The sequence below is a fragment of the Natrix helvetica genome (genome assembly GCF_964273705.1).
Source record: "Natrix helvetica genome assembly, chromosome: 1".
In the NCBI taxonomy this organism is placed as follows: Eukaryota; Metazoa; Chordata; class Lepidosauria; order Squamata; family Natricidae; genus Natrix; species Natrix helvetica.
Genome location: NC_138548.1, coordinates 296904060 through 296931327, shown reverse-complemented (window position 1 = coordinate 296931327; position 27268 = coordinate 296904060). Strand labels below are relative to the sequence as shown.

Sequence of the window (27268 nt, the reverse complement as noted above, 5' to 3'; positions counted from 1 at the left end):
TACCCTGATTTTTTATTTTTTTCTCCCCTAACTTCCTTCCCTAGTCATATGGGAAATCATTTTCTATCTCTGCTGCACTACTACGCAGTAGGTCCTATGCATTTGTATCTCATATATATATACTAATATTGTTCTGCAGAATCAAAGACAGTGTTTACACAGTGAGTAAAGTGCTTTGATGAGTTGATATTTTTCTCATTCTCTATATTGATATAGTCATTTCTAATATAAGATGTTTATCCCATTCCTCGTTTGTATAGTTAGTAGGCCATAATCCAGTATAAAATGTACTGAGCTTACCGATTATGACATTTACCCCATTGAAAAAAGAGTGTATGTAAGTTCCTCTGATGTGGTAGATGATGGGATTCAATCATGTAATATCACTGGCAGAGAACATACAGTTCCCACTAGACTCTTTGTTATGTTTGCTGTAAGAGAGAAATACAGTTACTCATTTGGAAGTGATGTAATTTTTCCATATATCCAATTAAGTAAAGTAGATATTAACTCAAGACTATCTTCTTGTGTTCTAAAATCAGCAGATGTAAATACGTCATTAGGGGACATTGTGCCATTAGTCATTTTTATAAAGTATGTATTGTGTGGCAAGCCAAATATCAATAGTGTGATAGCATATTTATATTTTAAGGTATAAGATTTTATGAGCTGCTGCTCACTTCATCAGATATTGTACATGCAGTAGATTGACTAATGTATTAATGTTTCCTCTATATTGGAGTTCTAAATCCTATGAATTTAATTTGAGTTAGGACTGAACAAGGAATATATATTAAAGGCAATTAAAGGCAAAGTAGAAGGTTTTGGCTTAGGACAACTAAACCAAGAGTTTGACATAGTTTTAGATTATAATGTAATATAATCTAGATATATGAAATACCACAGCAGATGGCAGCACCTAGCTAACGCTGTGGGTCCTAATAGGCCAGGCTGTTTTTTTTAGAGGAGCCTTTGTACACAAGACATTAGCATACAAGCAAATGGATGTAACTGGATACAATTCTACATTTTAATGGTAGTAATTTTATTTATAATGCAGTTATAAGTGCAGCAAAGGCATAGAATAAAACCACAATTGATACATTAATTAGATACATAGAAAACTGATGGCAGAAAAAGATCTGGTGGCCCACCAAGTCTGCCCTTTGTATTTTGTTTTGTTATATTTTTGTTGGATGATGAACAAGTTTATCCCAAGCATGTTTAAACTCAGTTACTGATGATTGACCCACAATCTCCAGAGGAAGTTGATTCCAAGTTTCCACTATTCTTTCTGTGAAGTAATACTTTCTAACATTACTTTTGAACTTTCCTTCTGTCAGTTTGAGGTTATGCCTTGTTTTCTTGATTAATTAATTATAACAGAAATAAAATAAAGAACCTCTAAATTAAAATATTCATGGCATATAATATTATTAATCACTATACACTCAAAGTGAAAAATAAGTATTGGTTTATTTCACAGCAACTTCAGAGCAGCCAATGCAAAAGAAGCAATTTAAGACTTAAAAAAAAACTTTAAGCACTGTAATAAAATTTTAAGTGTAATCCTGGCAGGAATCTACTGCAGTGAAATGGAGCTCCTAAATGTAAAAGTGGCTATTCCAGTATGTAATAGATTCAACTGACCCTGGCATGATCCTGGCACAAAAGCACAGGCATCATCAGCACAAGATTAACCAGCAGGCCTTTCAAATAACCAGTGTGCATATATACACTCGGTCAACATCCTCAATTTGTAGTGGTATCTTTCTTAAAATCCCAATTTAACAAATGCAATTTTAAAAAGTAGGGGGCATAGTAAGAAAGATACAGAATAGGATTATTCTGGATGTGAAGCAAAGGATGGAACAAAGTCTTGGAATCCAGCCAGTAGGCTACTATAACAATTCAAGTGTGGCACAAACCAAGAGCTTGACTCTCTTAATAGTGAAAAACCACTGAATTCTGCAAACATTCTGTAAAAATAACAGAATTTCATAATTTTTCCCATTTTTCCCCAACCCACATGGAAAAGTATGGATAATGATATATTTCTGGGGCAGCTTTGGAGAGTGGAAGGAGAAGGCATAGTATCATGGCGATTCTCTTCCTCTATCCATGGTGTCAATACCAGTTCCTGTTGGGTTGGGGAGAGGTCAAGCACAAGTCCGTTTTGAATGGGCTCTCAGCACTTAAGACTCTCCCGGTTCCTATTTAATAACTACATGAAGGCATTGTGTGAAGTTATTAAGAGTATAAGGTGCACTATCATCACTTTGCTGCTAGTGTCCAATTGTACTTATCCATCTTGGGCTGACCAAGCAATGGCTGAGAATCTGGAAGGGGGACAGCAGACCTCGACTTAAGCACAGGGAGACACTATGGTTTTTAAGTTTCCTTGTTCCGGATAGTTTTCATCTTTGGTTCTGACTGTGGGTTCATTTCCCAGTCAGAACAATTTGGAAGACCACCTAGATTCACTGCTCCTGCTCAAAGAGCAGGTGGCAGCTACAACTATGGTATGTTCAAACTAAGATAGTGGGAACACATACAATCTGAAATCCTGTGTAATGAACAGAAAGCTATGCCCACATTGTGTAATACATCTGGAAAGTGTCAACGTATATGTGGTGGTGGTTGAATTTAGAATACAAAACCAGAGAGCAAGAATTAGAGTCTATAAAGAGAATAATAAAGGACCCAATGACAAAGCTCAAGAAACAGAGCACAAAGACTAGAAATAAAATGAGATATTCTGAAACATCCATTTTTAAACACTTAAGATTTTCATATTTGTGAACATTTTTCATCTGACTGACTTAAAACACCTGCTATGCATGAGTTTCTTTCAGCTTGTTTTCACATGTATTGTCAATTTTTGTTTTCGAAATTTCTGATCATAGATTTTTCTATCATTATATAACTTGTCTCTCCACCCCAAAGTTAACTGTGAACAAGTCTGAACCAGTCAGTTTATAAAGGATGTTGCAAACCATTATATTATAAGGCGATCGTAGGAAAACTGAACAAATACATTTGACGGCAGTCCATTCTGGCTGGTCTAAGATACAAGCACAAACTACTTGGAATGTACATATTAAGGGGGGAAAAGCAATCAAGGAAGGCATTTTGTCTGTGAGGATGGCACTGTGCCCTAGCACCATGTGATTGGCATTAGGCATTCCTTTCAAATGAGCGTATCTCCCATGCAGCAGTTACAGTTCAATAAGAAGTCTCCTTTAAAAATAAGGCTTTTATCTTTACAGACAGCAGAGCAGCTGCCAAAATAAGGTGATGGACTGGGATACAGAGGCTCTTTCAGACCTTTCATTTAAAGCATGGGAGAGCTCAATATTTATTTGGCCTGCTGTCTTTCTGCCAATAATTGTCAATGGCTGTGCCCCGGAGATTAGGCCTGCATGACACAAAAATATCAAAGTTGAAATGAAAATTCTAAAGATTGTTAAAAGAAAATGTTCATTACAATTCTGGGGTGAAAACTTCAAAGGGTATCTTTGAAGTTACATGAACTGCTTGCTTGCTTGTGACATTTCTTTTGTCCCTTTAACGTCTCTTGTTTTTTTAAAATTTTCCTTAGACTGCAAGTTCATCTGTCACTACCGATGCCGTGCTCTAATCCGACTTGATTGCAGGGGACCCAGATATAAAAATGAGCAGGATGAAGGCAATGAGCAGACAATAGAAAAAGACACTAATGTGGTAAGAAACAGTTTTAAATAATAATGCAGTGGAAGGAGGAGATTGCAAAGTAATATTGGAATGGCAAAGAAAATTGCAAAATGAAGCAAAAATCCAAGAATCCATCCTTAATATTTTTTTAGACAATATTTTCACATAGCAAGTGAATTTCTTCTAAGTTCACTAAGAGCCGCCACTAGACCAAATGGGTCCGTAGTCAACACAAAGTGAGTATACATTGCAACTAGGACTAGGTGGTCTCTAGTAATGTTGGTCATGGTGCCTGGGACTGCTGGGATCACTAGTTTTACAACATCATAAATTACACCCGATTTATAAGCATTTATGAACGTTCCCAGTAATAAGCTTAGTAATATAATTCCAGAAAAGGAGGGGGGGGGACTATCATCTAGATGACTGTCAATAATCCAATGTTCCTCTGTCTGGTCAAGAGAATTTTCCTAAAACAGAGGAGAAAGCTTTATTGCATTCACAAGCAATAATATTCTATTTTCAATAGAATCTGAGACTTGACAGAAGGCAAACAAGATCATAAATGTGTCAATGTGATTTTGGAAGATCGAATTTCATCTTGTAATGGTGCTTCTGCTCTCTACAGCTGGAGCTTGATGCTGCCAAAATGACCCTGAGGTCAGAAGATGAAAAAAAAACCAAGCACCTAGATAGGCAATACCCCATCAGACCAGCTGGAAAGGTTCACTGCAATTAACACTTTGTCATCTAATGGAGATGTAGAACCATACCACTTAGCAACATCACTCATACACTGTTCCCAGAAGAGAACAGATTATCTAGCATCTCTTATAGAAATATATATTCAATGTGCTTCTATTTCTGTCTGTTATGCATTGCTGTATAATTTAAGCTACTGTACTACGGTAAGTATCTTAAAAGCCCAGCTGGCTTGGTCTCTTTCCCTTTCAGCACTAATTTACTCAGATTTAATTGCTTGGGAAAGACTGCCATTTCAGAATGCAGGTTTGGAATTGCTTTTTTAAAATTCTCCTTTTAAAGAACAGTCATAGCAGGCAAGAGGTTGTTAGATTTTTTTGCCCTTGCATTACTATTATACAATTATAGCATAAGGAGTATTCATACGTGCTATCAATGCCTGCAGCCCAAAATAATGATCCCTCTTCTCTCTTGCCTTAAAAATGAGACTACAGGTAGTCCTTGACTTATGACCAATCTCTTAGTGACCATTCAAAGTTACAATGGACATCCCCAAGACTGCTAACAACCAGGATTGCAGTTGGGGTAGTTGGTAGCCAGCACACATTTACAGCCATTTGCAGTGCCCAATAGTCATATGACTGCAATTTACAACATTTATTGCCAGAAACTAGCATTTACTTCCAGTTTGATCTTTTAAAAAATGCCCATTGTGGAGAATGGATTTGCTTAATGACATTTGTTTAACAACTGCCACAAAAAGTAGTTTAAAAAAATCAAGTGTGGTCACATGGTATCCACTTAAGAACTGGCACCACACATAACCCTGATTCTGGAGTCAATTAGTCTTACATTGAAGACTACCTGTACCCAGTTTTGTGGTTTGTTAGTTGTAATTCAACCAACTCTTCTGGTCTTGGCCCTTATTATAATAGTGGTTGAGGTGCTGGCTTAGAAATCCAAAGATTATGAGTTCCAGGCCTCCCTTAGGCATGAAAGCCAGCAGGATAACTCAGTCACCAGTCATACTTGGCCCAACCTACTTCACAGGATTGTTGTGGGGAAAATAGGAGGCAGGAATATTATATATGCCACCTTGAGTTATACATAAAAAGTGGGGTAAAAATCTAGTAATAAAATAGCAAGTTTTGACTTTGCAGTGGAAAGTATGAAATAGATGAAGGATTACAATACCATCCATCCATCTAAATGCTATAAAATTCTTGTTCCTGTAACTTTTTAACTGGGCAAAACAGTACATGATTATTGTTATTAGTTGCGAAGTTGTGTCCGACCCATCACGACCCCATGACCAACGTTCCTGCAGACCTTCCTATCCTCTACCATCCCCCAGAGTCCATTTAAGCTCATGCCTACTGCTTCAGTGACTCCCTCAAGGCACCTCATTCTCTGTCATCCCCTTGTTCTTTTGCCCTCAGTCGTTCCCAACATTAGGATCTTCTTCAGTGGGTCCTTCTCATTAGGTGGCCGAAGTATTTGAGTTTCATCTTCAGGATCTGGCTTTTTAAAGAGCAGTCAGGGTTGATCTCCTCTAGGACTGACCGGTTTGATTGCCTTGCAGTCCAAGGGATTCGCCGGAGTCTTCTCCACCATAGTTCAAAGGCCTCAATTCTTTGATGCTCAGCCTTATGGTCCAGCTTTCACAGCCATATATTGCAACTGGGAAAACCATAGCCTTGACTACACGCACTTTTGTTGACAGGGTGATGTCTTTGATTTTTAGTATGCTGTCCAGATTTGCCATAGCTTTCCTCCCCAGGAGCAAGCATCTTTTAATTTCTTGGCTGCAGTTCCCATCTGCTGTGATCTTGGAGCCCAGGAAAATAAAATCTGTCACTACCTTCATTTCTTCCCTATCTATTTGCCAGAAATTGAGAGGGTCGGATGCCATGACCTTAGTTTTCTTAATGTTCAGCTTTAAGCCAACTTTTGCATTCTCCTTCTTCACCCACATCAAGAGGCTCTTTAGTTCCTCTTCATTTTCTGCTATTAGAGTGAGATCATCTGCATAGCTGAGATTGTTGATATTTCTCCCCGGCAATCTTAATTCCAATTTGTGATTCATCTAGCCCCGCCTTTCTCGTGATGTGCTCTGCATATAAGTTTAAATTGGCAGGGCAACAGTATACAGCCTTGCCGGACTCCTTTCCCAATTTTGAACCAATCAGCAGTTCAGTGTCCAGTTCTGTTGCTTTTTGACCCGGATATAACATTCTCAAGAGACAAATAAGATTGTCTGGTACTCCCATCTCTTTAAGAACTTGCCACAATTTGTTGTGATCCACACAATCAAAGGCTTTAGTACAGTCAATGAAGCAGAAGTAGATGTTTTTCTGGACATGATAGGATAATAATTTTTCAACCAAGGTACCTCCAATGGCTTAACTTACAGAATGAGTCCAAAATCCGGGACCCATGATTCCTATGGAATTGAAATTTGGTAACTTGTATGAAACATTTTATGACATAAGATTATAAAAGCTTATGACATAGTACAAAATATCCTAAAATATTTCTTCTGCCAATGTTTGACTCTGCTATTCCAGTTCAGCATGGGCTTGTTTCAAGGCAGACACAGCTCTGAAGGCATTGAAGAATCTGGTAAGGAAATATCTTTTGAAAGGATAACCCAAGAAGTCATGGGTAGTCTAAAGTATTAAGTATGTATATATTGCAGCAACAGTGCTAGTTGATCTTCCAAACTTTTGGACTCCTGCTGGAGTCCAGGACTCCAGCACGAGTCCAAAAGTTTGGAAGATCAACTAGCACTGTTGCTGCAATATATACATATTCTGCAATATATACACATATCTAGCTAGAGAGAAGTTCCGTGAAGATAGGGTCCAAGTTCCTTGAAGATGGAATGCCAAGTTCATCTTCCTCTTATTACAGAAAATCAGCCAAAGATTGTGTGTTATTAAAGCGCTCTAGGTACTGCAAAAATTTATACTTTTCCTTTTAGTTTCCTTCTGAATTCTAATTTTCCTTTCTAGTTTCCTTCTGAATCCTACAGTTGGTAGATCCTCCCACCAAAAAGAAAAAAAATTGCCCTACGGGCGGCTCTGATTTTTGTTCCTAGCGTAGCAGAAAAGAAAATCAAATCGGCTAAAGGAACCAAGCAAGTTTAACGTTGTATTCCCTCAAGCATGCCGCCGACCATAGAAAAGGGAAGGGCGGAGGAAAATGACTCCTATTCCAGGAGGGCTGGAAAAAACGCGCTGAAGACAAAAGCCAGCAAAAACCGTGACGCCAACTCGCGCGGTGGCTACTCGGACGATAAAATCACCCCCCAACCGCCCTCACGAGCAGGAAATGGGCGGGACTCTTGGCCTGAGAAACAGCAGCAGACGGGCTCTTCCTCGTCCAATCAGCAGGCGGGCGCGGGCGCTGTCTACTTTTCAATCCCAACGGCTGCAGGCGGGCGTGCAAAAAAGAGGCGGCGCTTCCGCCGGCTCCTCCTCTTCATCCAAAGCCGGGGTTGTAGCGCCTGTGGCAGAGGGCGAGCGGGAGCGTTGGGGGCGTCTGTTTGGGCCAGCCGGGGTCGAAGGAGAAGCCGCAAAATCAAGCCTCCTTGGCGGTGTCCATTCGCAGGGACTCCTCTTAGTTCCCCCAGTGCTACCCAGAGGAGGAGGCGGTGCGAGGAGAATTACTCTTCCCGTGGCTCGAGTTCTCGGGAGTTTAATTGTTCGTGGCGTGGCGCAGTTTTGTGAGTTGGTTGAAGCTCCGGCAGGGGACAAAGGGAGGCGGGCGAGTGAGGTCGAATAGGGGCCTCTGAGGAGCACCGGCGGTACGAGAAGAAGCTCCCTGTCCAGCCGTGCCCCGCTGCCGCTCTTCCTCCTCCGGCGAAGTAGATATATCTATAGGGCATGAGGGAAAGTGACGCGGCGGCCACTCCGTCCTTCGAGATGACTTGGAGCAGCACGACGAGCAGCGGCTACTGCAGCCAGGAAGACTCGGACTCCGAGCTGGAGCAGTACTTCACGGCCCGCACCTCGTTTATCCGCAAACCCCACAAGGAAAAGGTGAAAGGCTCACCCCACCCCCCGCTCTCTTTATTCTCAAACGTGGCTTTTCTCCCACCCGGGAAAGTAGTGTTTGTTGCGCTAACTATCCGTTGCAGTCTGTAGTTTGCGGTGAAAAGAAATCGAGCAACACCTGGATCTTGTTTTAGCTTGTAGGGTGGATAATTCTTAAGAGTATTACATTTCTTACTGGCTTATTTATATTCTTTGCCGGTAATATGGCATATTCGGTTAAAAGGGCTTTGCCGACCCTGATTCCCCCCCCCCCCCTTGCACCTAATCTAATTAACCCATAAAATTACTTTGGTGCTGTACATCATATTAGACAACAGTTGCTCTCTCAAACCAGTAGCTGAATCCAAACATGGTTCTTTAAGAGTATTTTATTCTATGGCTTGAATGTCTGCTTGCACCCAATCAGTTATTTGTTTAACCTTGCTATAATATGCATATATAGCAGCCATAGAGTGCCTGTTTGTGTTTATTTGCAGCATGCTGCCTTGTATGTTAGTTGGATGAAGGTATCTTTTTCAATTCTTTGAATGGAGACATATATTTGTTTCCTATCCTGTAAGTTACATGCCCAGCATTAAACTTAGAAAATCTTATTTTGTATCTTAGTTTGGTCTTCATGTTTTTGCTTTTCTATGTGCTAATACACTTATTGTGATCTTTCATATGATATCAATAGAAGTAGGAAAAAGGAAACAAAAAGTCATGAAGATGAGGAATTATGCTTAATATGCTTCAATAATAAATCATACAGTACTTACGTAAGGGCTAAATGTAATTATAATTATGGCATGGTGCTATAATATAGTGGGGTAATAATCATTTGTAAAATGTTAATGGGTTGTTTGTTAATGGGTTGTTTATTGATGGAGGACTGGAATGAATGTAGTTTTTGATATGTGATGCCACCAAAAGAAGAGTCAACAATTATTCCTTTAGAGTATTTCTAGCTTATTGAAAAACAGTTCACAGGGTCTGTAGGCTTTCAGACTACAGATATTCAGATATTAAAATGGTATGGAAGCTATTGACACTGCCATTTGTCGTCTATAGTTGCTGTTTGCATAGTTCTGTCCTGTATTGTTTTGTGCCTAAGCTTGTAGGAAATACTTTGAGAATATAATGTAGTGGTTTATTGAATGTAGAAGTTTTAGGGAATGTCTTTATAGGATACCGTATGTTCACATAATATAAAGCAATACATATTCTTGCTGCACTTTCTTTAGGGACATTAACTGGGGCTAAGGGAGACAACACAATATAAAGAATGGTTCTTTTGGACTTGGGTAAAAAAATATTGTAGAATAGCTTTTGAATAATTTTCCTTTGCTACGCTGTTGTGCCACAAAACAAAATATAGTATCTCTAGTTTACCTAAACAGCCAGCAAAAGCAGTTACGTTACAATTATATGAATTGAAGGATTGTTAGAAGAAGATGGCTTATCTTTAATTTGCAGTAACTCATGATAAGGCCATCTTCTTCATGTCTTAATGTGTGATACATTAGCTCAATCAGGCTTGTGGTTTAAAATATGCTAACCAAGTCTGAGGTGGTTTCATTATAGTAACTAGAGCCTCCCATATAAGAGAAGATAATGCTGCTTATTTTTGGAGACAAAGAGTCATTTAATTCTGGCTTAGCTTTCAGCAGATCTCATTGCATTGGCAATCAATAATAAGAAGCAAAATTATATGTTATAAGACCATAAAGCATGGGTAATGGGCACCTTAGAAAGACATGTTTAATTGAAAGATAAAATAATCATAATTAAGGAAATATGATAGAGCAGAATTGTAATACAGCCTGCCTGAATTAACAAAGAAGGAGTTGGTAATACAGTATATACTACCTATTAGTGCTCAGATCTAGTAGCAAGTCAGGCTTGAGAAGTAGGATTACCAACTCTGAATCCACCAGTAAAGCATCTATAATCAGTGTGATGTTCTTACATGATCTGATGTGCCATATGAGGTTTAATTTTGTAAATCTCCACTAGTATGACTTGTTCCTTTCCAGAAAGAACATGTCTATCTTGTTTGACCTGTACTGGATAGAGGTAATAAATGAGAAGTCTGTGTAATAAGCCTAAAAACTATAGGCTGACAGACTTTCCCTAATGAGTCTGAAAACTGTAGGCTGACAAAGGACAGGAATGAATGGGATTTTTATTCATGCTCCTATCCCTGTTTTTTAGGGTATGGTTGTTAAGATCAAATAATGAATTTTGTGTACCCATCCTGAAAGAGTTAAATGGAGTTGGAATCTCATATACACATTAAAATCCATAAGCAATAAAACCAATAGTAAAAATTATTTTTCATCCTAATTGCTCCCTTTGCTAACTATTGCTGATTTAAGCCAAGTCTGTCTTAGTATATTTTAGGAAGATTTCAAAATATGTCTCTTTTCATTTGTGATACAGAGGTCACTGCAAAACTAGCTGAAGTTGACCCTAACTTGCTTTGTGAATATCTGGTTAATGTTATATTTTGTCACTTCTATCTCATATGAGAAGGCAGTTTCCTAATATTCTAAAGGAAGGCCTTGGCCTACTGTATTATTTCATTTGACATGTATGCCTAAATATAGTCCAATGGATATTTTAGAAATAGTTCCAATTTGATTTCTGGTAACAAATGCATGGGGAGAAGAAATGGTAAAAATTCACCTTGGATTATTATAAAGGAACCATTTTGCTTAACTCTGAAAATTATCAGAAATGACCCAGATATTTAATGCAGAGTGTAAACAAGTTCCCAGTTGGAAAGAGAAGCAATTATATTGGAGAATGGGTGGGTTTTTTATTATAAGGTGCTGTTGGAAGTATATTTGACTGAAAGCCATAGTTGCATATACAGTAGTAAGTAATAGAAAGGGATTTGGCTGATACACAATTTGAGTATGTGATGAGCAAGAATATGTTCTTTGTTCATACTATAGAATTTATTATAAGCTACATAAATATGAGTGGTTGCAATTCTAACCAGTCCTAGTAAACATGGCTCTTGGCAACAAATTGGGGGAGTTGTAATCCAAAGCATCTGGAAATCATCCCAGCATAAATATCTTCATAATTCTATCAACAGTTTCAACTGTTTATCTAGAATGTTTGAGTCTGTATGGGTCTTTCAAAATCTGAAAGGAATTTTAAGAAAGCAGAAGAGCAGTTCATCTTTGTGAGAAGGATGCTATATTTTAGTTTATCAAGAAAGTCTGAACTTGTTACAATTTTGACAAGGAAAGTAGCATTTTCCTAATGCTTAGGGGGTTTTTCTCCTGAAGGGAAAGATTGAATTACAAGAAGAGAGAGATTATGTGGCTCAGAAGTTAAAAGAGCAAGGAAATGGCAGATCTTGACAAGGACTTTTCATTCTGTTTGAAGCTGAACAGTTGCCAAGTGTTTCAATAATTGGAAGCACAAATCACTTTGATTTGCAAGGTAAAAGAAATTACATTACATCTTGGTACAGTAGAGATTAAAAGGGTCAGGTTTCCTTCCTAGTTGCAGGTTAAAGATGGGTTTGTTCTTTTTATGCAGAGAGGTTTGAAATTGCCATGCTATTACCAGTGGCAAGAACAACTAAGGATGTCTGCAGGGAAAAGAATATAGAATTATAATTGATAGTATTTCCCTCCTACTTCAATCCTGGTTCATCTATTTCCTTGCAGTGGAGAGAGCCTAAGTTGCTACAGTATTTAATAGATAAAATTCACATTCATCAGGTCTCTTGACATGACAGCAATGTCTTCCAAGACCATCGAATTATTCTGAGCCAATGATACTTAGTAGAGTGGACAGTTCTACATGGAATTAGTTCAGTCACCTGAAAATTAAATTCAGCCTTTTGGTATTTTGGAAGCAAATGAAATCAGTCCTCCTGAGCCTTTGAAAGTTTTTTTCTCCCCAGTAATTGACAGTAACACAGAAACATACATTTTTGTCATTTGGTTTTATTGAATTTCACATTTTGCTGCCTTTAACAATATACTTCCCATTTTGTTACATGGAAGCGAGAATTGTATATGTCTGGAAAAACAGAGTAAATAAACTGAGGTATGAATGGGGTGCCTAGTGCGTGTGCGTGCGCACACACACACACACAAAAGGGTCAAGAATATATGGTGTTGAATCAATATAGATTTAATAAAGATGTGAGTGACCAGAAATGCTGGGACTGTCTGTGCTAAATAATGCAGCCACTTGATATTATGCTTTACAATTTCATCAATTAGTGATTGCAATCTTGGTCCCAATTGCCATTATAACACAAGAACTACCTATTTAAAATAAATATATGAAGGAAGAGTGAAATAGGTCAGGAGGAGAGAAAAGACCAATAATATTATAGTTTGGTGGAATTATTTCTATCTTCAAAAAGAAAGAAGTTTATAGAACAAGACGGTGTTTGAAGTGGGGTATTGATGTTATGGAAGCTGAGATTATATGCATAGAAAAGGATGAAGAATGTTCTGAATAATGTTTGTGGAACACACAAACACACACACAAACACACACACAGAGACATCTCCCGTAGTTGAATAGTGATAAATATATTTCAAGAATAATAGTTGTATTTGCTTTGGCAGCACATATACTGAAATTGGAACAATACAACTGGCAAGTTCTCTTGAATTAGAAATAGTACTATAGTTGGTAGTTCTCAATCAATGGTATGAATATCACTTACATTGAGACTCAAAAGTATGGTATTTTTCAGAGTATAAGATGCACCAAGATTTTGAAGAGGCAAATTTAAAAAGGTTTTGCACTGCAGATCTCCCCCAAACGGCCCATTTTTTGTCAAAAAAAGGCATGCATAGCTTTAGGAGGCTTATAGAGTGCTCCTGGGGCAAAATTGCCCTCCCCAGCCCCCAGGAGCACTCTGAAAGCCTCCTAAAGGCTGTGCACAGCCATTTTGGTGAAGAGGGCGGGGTTTCGGGAGGGAAAAAATGCTGTATTCAGTGTATAAGATGCACCCAGATTTTCAGCCTCTTTGTTGAGGGGAAAAGGTGCATCTTATACTCCAAAAAATACGGTAGTTTAGATGTAACATGGTAAATAATAATGCTTTTAAAATAATACCTGTAAAAATGTAAATGTTTTATCTTTAAATAGTAGCATTTTGGGGTTTTTTGTATCACAAAACATTCAGATTCTTGGATGGTGATTAGTAAAAGTTGCTGATCAATAAAAAAATCAGTGTTATATTCAAAAAATTTGAATGTTAATGCTTGTGTAATCTAGGAGCATAATTTGCCATTGATTACTGTATTTTAACAAGCTAGATATAAGGGTTATAAATGCTATACAAAATTTACTTAAGCATTGTAAGTGGGTGCATTTAATTCATGCCATATTAACATGGTCAATTAATATTTCATTAATAAATGAGAGTTATCCATTCTTGAGTCCTAGAGACAGTTCTGTATCATGTAAACAGGATATCCATGTCCCTGACATGCTGTTCTTGTGGATGGGTGGGATTCTCTATCCTATTCAGGTCATAATTTACTTTTTTGTCCCACCCTTATGGATTTCCTCTTGCTCTTTTCCACAGGATGAAACAACTTTTACTCATTAGATCAGATTACTGTGCCTGAGAAATCCTCTTTGCCCTTAAACACTCAGCTTCCTGTAAGTCAGTTGTGGTTTGGGCTTTAGTGATTTTGTCATACTTCATGAAAATCTCTGCAGGATAGTGAGTTTATTACATTTATTAAAAAGCTAATTGTTCCCTATTTCCAAGACTGGTTTAATTAATAGACTAAAAAAAGAGCTAATAAAACAAAATTGCAAGAAAACACGTGGCTGCAAAGTGCCTAGGGCAAATAGCAGTTTTTTAAGGAACTGACAACACTGTGCAACATTGTAAAAGGCTTAAGATAGTTCTATTTGATGAACTATCTGTTTATTTTATTATACCCCTTTACATCTATTTCAGTCATATAAGAACTAAAATAGATTTTTTCCATATTCTGGTTTTCACTGTGTGTGAAAAAATAGGTCAACTTCAAAGTTTTTAATATATATATTCTTTTGCTGAGTGAAGAAATGCAAGATGTGGGTTATATAATTCGTACAAATGATTAATGCTATATGAGTAATGGGTTGAGTTGAAAAATTAAAACAATAAGCTTCACTGTAATGCATACAAACACACACTGTTCTTTTAGAGGACTTCAGAAAACTATGAGTCACTCTAGAAAGGTATTGCTTTATTATTTTCCTTAAAGAAGATATATAATTGGTTTGGAATCTTATTGTACCCCTTGTACATTTTATCTAGGTTTTAGTAGCATAAGAACTCCACATTAAGGACATGAGCCAAAATAAAGTTGATTAAATATATAGTGAACCTTTTATATATGAATGAGGAAACTCCAATCTACCATCTGTGTGCAGTCTGAAGCACTTTTCATATCCCATACCCTCTCACTTGGAATAGCTGATATGCTAGTTGGCTTTTCCTGCACTTTTACCCTTCAGGAAAGGTGAGGATGGCAGAAGCTTGCAAAATTTGATACTCAAGAACACTGCAAGTGATTGCTCCAGTTTTCCCTGCTTAAAGACATTAAGTCTTGTTTTCTAAAATCAAAGATGGTTTGATTAGGGGGGAAATGCAGTAGAGGGTAGAGATTTAAGCTTCCCATAGTTCCACTAAATCAGATTTATTTTCTTTCTTGAGTGATAATTAGGTTCCACTAGATGGAATAACCTCTCTATCCTTCTCACGTGTACACATATTTTGGAACTCCTGACTTGGAAGAGAGGTTTTTTTAAAATTAATTTGCTTATCTAAAAATTATCCCAGGGCAGTATATGAAGACTATCCTCCATATTCATCCTCTAAAATATTTTCATGATTTTAATTTAATGATTCACGTAAAACAAAAACATGTCCTTGGGATGGAAACTGTTCACCAGAATATTATCCTGAAATTTGTGGCACCAAGAAATCTTTTTAGGCATAACCAATCTAGATTTTAAGGATCTTCATTCCATTTAATATGCCTGATTTTTTTGTGATTTCCTTAATAATGATCAGGCTAAGAAAAAAAAACCTCTCTCAAATAAACCTTGTTAGTCTATCTTTTTGGCACTTCTTATGTTTACAAATATAAAGGAATTGGCAATAAACAGATTGGTGATAATCCTTTAAAAATACTGGAAATCCTAAAGAAATGGACCTCTCAGGAGTCTGGATTACATTATTTTATGCTGCTCTCATATATTGTAAAACTCTTGTTTCAGTTGGAAAAATGGCATATAATTTTAAGATTGTCAGTGTTTTGCTAGTAAATCTTTGAAACATATTTCTTGATAACAAATTCTTCAGCTCTTCTGTCTACACTTCAGCTTGTTTTTTCATTATTTGCAAATTTTTGTATCCCACCTTTTCTCCAAGGAACTTTGTGTAATTTTGTATCTCAACAGCTGTGCAGTAAACTAAACTGATTTGCCTAAAGCAACCTACAAGGATTTTAATTTAGGATTACCACATGCAAATATTGCATTTGAATCTCTTTATCAAACTGATTTAATTATACAGAAATCATTAAAAGTTTTTCTGTTGTCTCTTTCATACGTATACCATAACATTTAAGAATAAAACTATGCATGTCTTGCCTCTGAAGGATTCTATCTGGGGAAATGGGAGCCAATTACATAAATCATTGACTCATGTGCTTACTATTGTGGTGACAAAACGATTTTCAGTAATCCTTGGAGATTTCCGATTGGTTTTTAATGATCTCATCTGGAATTCCCCACAATCTCCCATCCTCCACTAGAGAATGCCAGCAGGAAAGAAGGCTGATGCAATCAGAAGCAAATAACTGAAAAGCTGGGAAAGAGAAACTGTAGGGTTTTGTTACACTTGTAGGCAAAAGTTGTTTTATTTTTACCGTTCTCTAGCATGAAAGGTGAACGTGAAACCTGAAATGTTCTTGTTAACCTAAAGTGTAAAATTTATAGAGTAGAAATTCCTTTATTCTTAAATTCTTAATTTAAAAGACTTTTAAAAGCTGGTCTACTGAATCTTGTTTTTCTGAGTAATATCATTTTATAATAATAGAATTATGTATTGTTCAATTATTAGAGTTATTCAGTGGTGACTGACCAAGAGCTTCTCAAGATAGTTGCACCTCACAACACACAGATTTATTTATCCATCCTGCTATCACAATTGTAGTCAGTAGCTATATAAGAGACATCCCATTATCTCAATAAATACAATTCAATCTCCAACTATTAAATATATGATCAATCCCCCAGGGACCAAGGCTTCTTCATCTTGAGTGCAGCTCTTCCATAAGTAGGGACAGCCATAAAAGAAATCTTTCTTTCTGGTCTGTGCTCTTGTCATTTTCTGCCAATGCAGGCCTTAAGTAAATGTCCTTGCAGGATGGGCAGACTCTGTACTTGAGCAAAGATGGAAACTCCCCTCCCCCTTCTCTCCTAATGGAATAATAGAATAATTATTTCACAAACTGAGTGATTAGCTTTTATGAATATTGTATGCCTCCATATCTGGAACTTTGCTCTCCTTTGATGATTCCCTGCCCCATTGTTACAGTATTGTGAAAACAATCTTAGAGATTAATTATCTTGCTTTAAAACCAAAACAAATCAGCATGTGTTTGTAACAATAATATACAAATATCTTCAGAGACATTGTTTTCCCAATATCTTGCTATGTACAGCAATAAGATAAAACAAGACTTAACATTTATAGGCAATGTTCCTATAGCATGCCTTTTGCTGTCCACTTTATGGCACAGTATTAGAGAAATAAAAAAATAATGGTAAGGTAATTAAAACATACATTTATTTTATATTAGTATTGTCCCAACAAATTTTGCAGAAATAAGCCTCTTTAGTTCATGGTTATCTTTACTTAAATGCTGGTTTTGTAGCTGCTGGGAATTTCAGGTGGTAGCAAGATGCTGCAGTTTTCAGGAGCAATTTTAACTATTTCTTCTGGCTTTCTTGTGGTAATAAAACTCTGGCTGGCAGCCTGCTGCATATTAATCACGAGACCAATTAACTGTCTCATAATTGGGTTTGGTGTAACATCAAACAAAGGTGTGGTGTGTGATTATTTTAGTTTCTCTTGGTACGCCCAGTGATGATACCAAATAATTTTGTCCTCTGCTTTTTACAGCTGATGCTGGGAAATGTGAGATTGCTTCAAGAACTACAGCTCAGCACAGTGAGCTCATTCATGCCTTGAATGAATAAAAGAATTAGTGGAGTAAAACATAGAATAATGACTTCACCTGAAGTTTGGGGGAGCTGAGGTTGGGGTTTGGATCTCAATATCATATTTCATTATACTACCCCTCACTATTTACACTATTGTAGTTAATAGCTATATTGTCCAAAAGAGATTGCATACCAGTATTATGAAACTATTGTTTACATGTCTATATTTCCAAGAGAAGCTTAGATTTTGCCAGAAGCATTTTCAACAGGGCAGAGCCTTGGTTCATATGCTATTTCCATTGTAAATGGCTTTATTAGCATGTATCTAAACTGCATTTTGAATCCAGAGAGTTTCAGAGGATAGTTTCAGTATTAACAGCAGCTTCTTAGAGATTCAGACATATGTATCATTTAAATTCCCCTTTAGAATCCATCTGTAATAGTTATCCTGGTTAAATAAGACAGTGGAAGCTATCTGTAGAAAGCCTGAAATAAGGTTGTATAAAACTAAGCATTAAAAGCAGCTTTATAACTTTTTAAAATGAAAGTACCGATAAAAGACATTATAGAATGGTCACTAGAAAGTACATATACATGCATATATGAGAGGCTCTTATATATTTCAGCTTTGCTTTGGCAGACATCCCCCCTCCTTCCAAAGGTAATAACAAGATTTGTGACTTTATGCAGATTGTTGTAACAGTTGGAAGCTGTGGCGTACCTCCAAATACACAAATTCAGTGTGAGGCAAAGTATACCTGCTTGCTTCTTTGTAAAGGAGGCTTCCTTGGGCATAGGTGATAGCAAAAACAACTGTAAAAAGATATTGGAACTTCTGCTTGGAGGAAAGCCCTCTGCTATATAAGAAGCAGGAAGAAAAGTTGAAGTGTGTGTATGTGTATACTTTACCTGTGGAGAAAAGGCTGTTCCCCATTGATACTGTATCGGCAAGCAAGTTTCTGGAGTTCTTTGGTGAATTTTAAGCAAAATATTCTCCTTACATTACTAAAATAAAGCAGGATGAGAAAGTCTTACCAAGAAATCTTTCTTTTCAAGAGCTGTGGTGGCACAGTAGTTAGAATGTAGTACTGAGACTGCCAGCTGCCTGCAATTTGGCAGTTCGAATCTCACCAAGCTCAAGGTTGACTCAGCTTTCTATCCTTCCAAGGTCAATAAAATGAGGACCCAGGTTGTTGGGGGCAATATGCTGACTCTGTAAACTACTTAGGGCTATAAAGCACTGTGAAGTGGTATATAAGTCTAAATGCTATTGCTGTGAGACTGAATAGACTAACTAGATTAATTTATTGATTCTTCTGCAGGATGAACAGATTGACTGGGAGAAACCCATTCTGTCCCAAGCTGATATTGAACAAAAGATAAAAGAATATAATAGCCAGATAAACAGTAACCTATTTATGAGTTTGGTAAGTTTCAGAACAACTGTAACTCAAGGCCCCAATTATATTTCTACATCTCAGCAACAGAGCCCTATGTCTTCCCTTATTCACCAACTCAGTAATTTAAAATATTAACATTGAAATCATTTCATAAATGTAATTCCTAGCTATTTTTAGCAAACAAAATAAAAATTCCATTCAAATCCTTTCTTTCCAAATGTTGCACCTATGACTCTCTTTGAGATAATTTTTTGCTGGCTTTTTTGCTCAACTCAATTGTTCTTCTACTCCTGCAGAATAAAGATGGGTCCTATACTGGCTTCATTAAGGTACAACTAAAGCTGATCCGGCCTGTGTCAGTACCTGCCAATAAGAAAGCACCCTCAATCCAGGACACTAGGAAGAGTTCATTGCGCAGCCAATCTGTAAAGCGCCGAACTTCATTCTACTTACCAAAGAATACAATCAAACATCTACATATAATTTCTCGTACACGGGCCAGTGAAGTCATTGAAGCGCTGCTCAAGAAATTTATGGTTGTTGACAATCCCCGCAAATTTGCCCTCTTTGAGAGAACAGAAAAAGATGACCAAGGTATTCAATCTTTTCTTTTGAATTTCTTGGAAAAAGACCAACATGTAACTCGTGGTAAATTGAATATATCTTAAGGACCATATTGACCAGGGAATTTGCATGGTCAATACACGCATGCGGTGGGAGGATGCATAAGAAGTCAAGGGTCCATGGAACCAAAATGAATCCTTCTGTGCTACAGCCCTCACCTTCTGGAATGCTTCCCCGCATGAAGGTAGACATAGCAGCCTCCTTATGGGACTTACCCAAGGCTGTTAAGCTTATTCTTCTTGAATAAGCCAATTGACAGAGAGTTGGGAAGTTTTGAGGATAGTGTTCTTTCTTTTCCTTTCATCTCTTCTCCTCATGGTTTTGCTTTAATTCTGCTGTAATTGTGAATCACTTTAACTGGGTAACAAAGGAATACTTTTATGAGGGACAGTGTTTTGCTTTATTTAAGCTATTAAAAGTGTGATGGTCAAAATATTATATAGGCAGTCCTCCACTTACAACTACAATTGAGCCAACATTTTTGTTGAGTCAGTTGCTAAGCATCTGAATGTTAAACAGGTGAGCACAGGGATGTTGCAAGGGTCATAAGTGTGAAAAATGGTCATAAGTCGCTTTCAGTGCCATTGGTACTTTGGCCAGTCAGTAAATGAACTGATGTCAGTTGAGAACTATGTACCTTAGTAAGTTCATTTTGAACAAGTTGAAAAATATGAGATTGAGAGAAAACAGGCCGTAAACCACTAGGGCAAGGTTATCTTCAAGATAAAATGAACAAAGAATTTTAATGAAACTTAGTGTTTGTTTAAGAATGTTATTGTTAATTATATATCAGAGCTGAAAGTCAGCTGGGAGAAAAAGAAGTCAAATCTTTAATTTTTTCCTGCTGCAGAATTCCCTTGTGAGAAAGTTTGTAACTGATACATTAAAAGCCTCTTCACAGAAGAGAATAGATTGATTTGTCTATTTTATTTAAATCTGTGCTACCTGGAAGACTCAATCATTCGTTTTCTTATTCTTTCGTGTTTCAGTATATATCCGTAAGCTTTCTGATGAGGAGCAACCCTTGCGTCTCCGACTACTTGCTGGTCCTAACGAAAAAACACTCAGTTTTGTTCTGAAGGAAAATGAGACTGGTGAAGTCAATGTGAGTATAGATATTGTTGAACTTGTGTGACTAAGTACAATTAATTGTCTTGGCAGTAGGACAACCTCCATAGCTATTTACTATCTAGCACCTTTTGCCTTGACCTCAACAGCTAGAGAATTACACTGGCCTTGATCTCCTAGTTCCAGTTGCATGGTTTTTAACAATAGTGTATACATCTGCAATGTACAAGTGTTGTGGTGCAATGTTTTCTGCAAGAAAGCTGCCCTTTTTTTTGAAAATTATAGCATACAAAAAACAATAGTGAGTACAGAACAAACAAACTGGACTATTTAACAGTTGCAATAACCTTTATGTTACTATTGCTAGGAATCATGAATATATGAACATTATAGTACTGCTGCGGCTTTTTTTATTAAAATGAAAGTAATTTTGTGCCACAGACCTGAATATTAGTGTTTTACAAGTATTATAATGAAAAATTTCAAAAAAAAACCTTTTACATTTGCTTGAATTTAACATTTACATAATGCTGCTTGTTTTAATAATCCTGAAATCAAAGTTTTGAAATTGGAATCCAATTACATTTTGGTAATGATAAGGGAAAAGGCCACATTTTGAATTTGAAATGCATGTTCTGAACTTGAATAAGCTGATCTGCTCTTTCCAAAAATCTTAATAGCTTGAAATGGGTTGGGACACTTCCAGTAAGATCAGAACAACTATTTTGAGCTTGGTTAGGCATTTTAGATTTGAAAATGTTTGCATATTCCTAATTTTAGGAACTAAAAAAAGGTCTGTTTCAGAATGTTTCACAAAAACCCACATTACTGTTGTACTTTATGAGGAATTAAACTGGCTGGATAACAATTTATTATACTAGAAGTTGTTTTGTTGCTGTTTCTAACTAATTAATATTCGTTTCTAATATCTATTTAAGAAGGTTAAATTCTGAATGCCCAATAAAGTAATTTTAAAGCCTATAAAGATCTGCATTATGTTTGATGACTCATTGACATAGCCTAGTGACTTCAGCCAAGGTCAATATTAGAATCATATGATGACATTTATTATCTGATGTGTATTATTATGCTTCCTTTGAGTCAGGCTGATTTCCTGGTAAATTCAGGGGTGAAGACATATAGTTTTGTTGGTTATAGCACAGAAGTGATTTGCTACTGCTTTCTTCTAGGAAGCCTATTCCAAGTTACTCTCCCCTTTTTATAAACCCCATCTTCCCCAAAGTAATCTCATCCACATGCTAACAAGACCCAATCTTATTTCAATCAGCTGGCCTGGCACTCTCTTAGTTTTACCTCCCGGGGATATATTTTAATTGGGTTTGGGTATTTTTTTTTTTTAATAATAAAATTTTATTGGGTTTTCAACATTTATAGGGAAAAGGGTAAATGGACAGGTCTACAAATTTTGGCAGTTGCAAAATGTGAAAGGCGCCCCTCCCTCCATACCCATAGTATACATTTATATATAATGCATTGGTATATAATTGATTACAATCAGCAAATTAGTTCTATTACTAAATTCAATCAGATTAAACATTACAGTATAAAATCCAAGTATAATTCCATTATCACTTTCGGTCAATTTATAATAATATGATTTTCTTGTTTATTTTTGTGATCTGAGTCTTCTTGCTATTGCCCCATCTCCCTCCACTGGCAGAGCTCTGGCCCCTCCCGTGTCCTGCGTGTCCGTTGTAATGTCTGGTGTTTTCTCTAGGAGTGTTTTATTTTTTTCCATAAAGGCCTGCGCCTCTATGGGTGAATTGATTCTGATTCTTGTCTCCTCCCAGAATATCAGCATACCTTCAGGCATCAACCATCTAAACCACACCCCTTTCTGGTATAATTTATTCGCTAATTGCGAATAATTCTTCCTTTTTTCTCTAATCTTCTTAGGGATCTGCTTCAGAATGGTTATCTCCATATCATGATATGTCAATGCTTGCCCCCTTTGTACACCCAGAATTTCATCTCTTGTGCTTTTTCTAAGAAATTTAATGTGAACCTCCCTGGGTACATTGTGTGTTCTAGCATAAGCTGAGTTCACTCTATAAACCAGGTCTATATCCCACCCCATCTGTTGTTTTTCTTTGTGTGTGTAGTCAGCCAGGATGTTTGTCATGATGTCCCTTATGTTTTCCCCATCTTCTTCTATAACATTTTGAAATCTAAGATAATAGGACATTCTCTCAAATTCTAATTTCATCTGTTGGATGTCAAGATCTTTGTTCCCTTTCTGCACAGCTTCTACCACCCCCTTCACCTCCTCCACCCCCCCTTCCACAAGGTTCAGTCTTTGTGAGTTCTTATAAATTTGGGCTTGATTTTCTTTAATTTCATCTTTCATTTCCCTTAGCTGTTTCTTGATTTCCTCCTGGCCCTGTAAAATTTGTTGAAGCATTTGTTGAAAGTCCATCTCTGTAGTCTTGGGTTGCATCAGTTCTGTTATCTTTGACTGTGTGGCTGGACTGGATGTTGCAGATGTTGGAGCAGACGTGGCAAAGCCAGGTTTTCCAGGAGGTGGTCTTTTGGATGCCATCCTTTATAACGTTAAAAGTTCAGTCCATATATAAGATAAACAGTTAGAAAAGAAGGGTAGCCAGGTGAATTCCGGGAGCAGGAGAACCAGGCAGAAGAGAATCTCTCTAATAAGTCTGGCAATAGATGAAAAGTTTCCCCTAGAAAGTTCAAAAAATACCAATCCACAAGAGTTTCCTCTGGGAGACACGGAGACAAAGACCGGAAGCCTGAATTTTAAAGGTGGAGTCAGGTTTCACAGTTCATAAAGACAACGGAAGTGTGCCATCTTGCCCTGCCAGTTTTGGGCACAGAGGCATAACAAAGTTTTTAAAAAAGTTCCAGAAGTCCTCAAATCACAGTAATATATAAAATTAAATTGAAAAGAAAATCATCTCAACCTGGATGAGGCTTCATTCGTTGGCTCTCCCCCCTCCTCCTCCCCCGGGGGCTGAGAGCAAAATTGTTCCTCGCCGCTTGTCCAAGGGGGGGGAAAAACCCCCCTCCCTCCAGCCGCGCCTCCAACTTGCTCCGAAAGTTGTTTTAAAGAAAGCTGAATAATCCTTCGTGCAGAATAGGGAGTGAAGAGAGAAGCAACCTCACCGCACCGCAGCTGCGTCCTTCTATTGTTGCATTCTCCGGTCGGCTTTAGCGAGGCGCGAGGCGCAGAAACGCGAAGCGCCCTCCGATCTTGCTCCCCGGTGCCTTGGGTGCGCGCGAGACCTCCCGCCGGCCGCCGCCGCTGCAGGAGACCCCCGCGATGCCGCCCCTCCGGCAGGACCCCTCTGCGGGGTGTCCTGTGCCCCCCAAGGAGTGGGGAAGCCCACCGGGGAGCCGAAGCGGGCAAAGAGCTGCCCGCCGCCGCCGCCGGAACCGGAACTCGGGTTTGGGTATTTTAATTGGGGATGTTTTTAGGGTTCTTATTTATTTCTTGTACAGCCTTATCTCCTCCACCCAAATGTATTTAACTGTTTTATATTATTGTATTTTTATCTGCATTTGACTGTACACCGCCCCGAGTCCCTTTTTGGGAGAGGGGGCGGTTTAGAAATCCAAGAAATAAATAAATAAAATAAATTTAGTTTCCAAATTCAGACAAAGTTGTTCAAGTGCTGCCACCTTCTGAGATATTCATAAGTATTTAAATTTACTAAACATTTCTTCTTTCTGCATTAGGAAAGAACGCCAAACTGGACATTATTTAAAGCCATACTCAAAAGCTGTTTTGTAAGCTGTAGAACAGGAAATTACCAATTTGCCTTCTGCTTTGATTCGTATCATACCCTTGTACTATTTGTATGTGTGTGTTTTTTTAAACATGAGCCGCTAACAAAAGTACCTTTTGAGTTATGCATAAGATATAGTGATTCCCTGCTTTTTCTGTGCCAAAATCTTTTGTTTAGATTTATTTAGATTCTTTATTTTAGATTCTAGAAAAATAATGTAAAAGGTGATGAAATATATATCTATTAGTGGTCGTACTCGTAAGCTCATCACTATGATACACACATGTTGTGATAATTACTTCAATTTCCTTGCTTTTTGCAGTGGGATGCCTTTAGCATGCCTGAATTGCAGAATTTTCTGCGTATCCTGCAGCGTGAAGAAGAGGAGCATACTCGGCAGATTCTGCAGAAATATGCCCATTGTCGCCAAAAAATGCAAGAGGCTCTAGCTGCTCGCACCCCAGGTTGATAAAATGCTACATCCCAAACCCAGCACTCCGATAAAGAGCAGATGCCAAAAGCAAGCCAAGTGGACTGCAAATGAAGTGATCCTTCGACTGTCTGTGGGATGAATGTGTCTCTGGAGGTGGTGGGGAAGGGACAGCAGGGATGTATGGATCTCTTTGTGAGCCTTTGATCAGTGCATATGTGTGCTCCCTTGGAGTGAGTGGATAGTAAATGTTGCATGCATGGCACATTGGGGTCAGGTGAGAAAATAAAAATGTGTTTGCAGAATGTGTCTGAAGATGGGGATTTTAGGGCAATACTATAGCACTGTTACTGAAAAAAGTGCCAAAAAGCTAGTGCCACTTTTACAGTAAAAGACTTGCTGAGTTATGTTTCTCTGGGACTGGAATTGGCAAGATTTGTGATTAATTTAAAAACAACTAGAATAGCTTTGAATCTAGAAGTATTCCAGGAAGAGAGGCATCCATGGCACTTTTCTTTAAAATATAAATATTCTTTTTATTTTTATATAAGGTAATTAATTAAGATTCCTTTTAAGGGACTAGTCTAATTCATTCAACCCTGTCTAAGCTCATCTGTAGTAGGAACTTCATGGTCAGTCTGATTGAATGAAATCCACTGCCTCTCAGCTGAAGTCATTACTAAGACTGATCATGGAGAGAAATGGAGACTAAAGTTTTCCTTCTCTCAGAACTATAGAAAAGCAGTTGACAGAAACATTGATAGTGGGGGAAAATATGCTGCCAATATCTCCCCTTTATTTTGATCTCTATGGAAAGATTGGAGCTAGCTGCTTAACAAATCTCAGAACTCTGGCTTCTCTTCTGCTATAATCATAGCTTTGATTACTTATTTTTATATGGGCACATGCATGACTGAGATCCTGATGTATGGCTGTGGAACATTTTAGTTTGGGGCAGAACCTAGCAGGAAATTTTCTAGGTTGCTGCTCAAAACATCTGTGGTATGGGAAGCATTTGTACTGCTACAGTAAGTCTCTCTGAGATTTAGTAGTAGAGTATATTTGTCAGAGCATTGAAAAATACTTAAAAAATAAAATCTAGGCCTTTACCATTTCTGGGGAATCTTGTTTAAAATTGTTAACTATCTTGAACATTGAATAGATTAATTAGGTTTGTTCATTGTTTTGAAATTTGAATGGATAAAACATTTTGGGGATTGGTTAGGTTATGAATGATACTGCTTATATACCAATCAATAAATGATTCAGGGATGAGAAATATTTGGTGTAATATTACTTTCTTGCTCAAAGACTATGCCTAGAAATGGCATCTGCTAGGTAGTGTCACATCTATTAGTTCCTGCAAACCATACTATGTGTTTTAATCCTAATCCTCCGCCATCCTTGAAACCTAAAATTGATGTGCCTAAAAATTAGATGGATTGAAGTAATATGTTCAGCCAAAGACTTTATTAGGTGCATAAACCAGAATAATTTTATCAGTGACTTATTGTGTAGTATTAACCAAGGTTTCTTTCTTTTGGAAAAAAGCCATTTAAAAAGCTCGGTTTAGATTCTGGCTGAAGTATTATTGCTGGAACCTTTTGTGTGAATTATTGAGAGACAATAAATAAAACAAATACTACATCTTACCTTTTTCCAACTAAGATAAAATTTTGCAGCAAAACTATTGTGCTATGTTGTCCTACATTGCTGTATTGATGTACCATGTTTCTTTTATATGGTAATTTATATATATCCAAACCCTGTAACTTTCCAAATAATTTATATATTACATATAAGTAATAATAAAAATATTAATAACAAATATTAAATAGATTAATATTTGCTATAGCAAATACACATACAAAGCAAAAATATTTACCATGGAAAAGGATTTTAGATGCTTATGTTGTGGAATTAACCACCTCAGCTGGAACCCCCATGGCATCATGGATATACAAATAGCAGTTGATCTGAGAACATCTTCCAATGTGAAAAAATCCTCAATCTTATGGTGATCAATAGTCATAATTTGCCACACTTCCCCATTATGAAAGAGTAGAGCCACTGAAGACTTATTTATATACCCACCATTATCTTATGTAAAACAATTCTGCCTATATCAAATAAACATGGCCTAAAGTCCATAATTTTTTGAATAAAATTTGACTTTAATTGTTCTAATACACAAAATTATTTCATGTACTCTTCTTGAAGGTTTGGGCAAATGGTGGTGTGGCTACTAAATAAACTGGAATTTAAGCCAATTATAAACAATATGCAATCTTTCCTGTGCAGATATTCGTGAAATCACATGCAGCA

At 37.3% G+C, this 27268-nt stretch overlaps 1 protein-coding gene across 2 annotated transcripts in view; it reads left to right on the top strand.

The window, feature by feature from the left end:
* Positions 1-26222, top strand: part of RASSF1 (Ras association domain family member 1) — a 35946-nt gene extending 9724 nt beyond the window's left edge. The window contains exons 2-6 of one of the 2 annotated variants that reach the window (XM_081934171.1): positions 3602-3723; positions 18980-19084; positions 19354-19651; positions 20671-20786; positions 24836-26222. In XM_081934171.1, the coding sequence (XP_081790297.1) occupies positions 3602-3723; positions 18980-19084; positions 19354-19651; positions 20671-20786; positions 24836-24982 (788 nt within the window). In that variant the 3' untranslated portion in view covers positions 24983-26222. Of the gene's footprint in view, positions 1-3601; positions 3724-7823; positions 8439-18979; positions 19085-19353; positions 19652-20670; positions 20787-24835 lie in introns of those variants that run through there. The other variant, XM_081934172.1, reaches the window with a different exon arrangement.
* The last annotated feature ends 1046 nt before the right edge of the window (positions 26223-27268 follow it).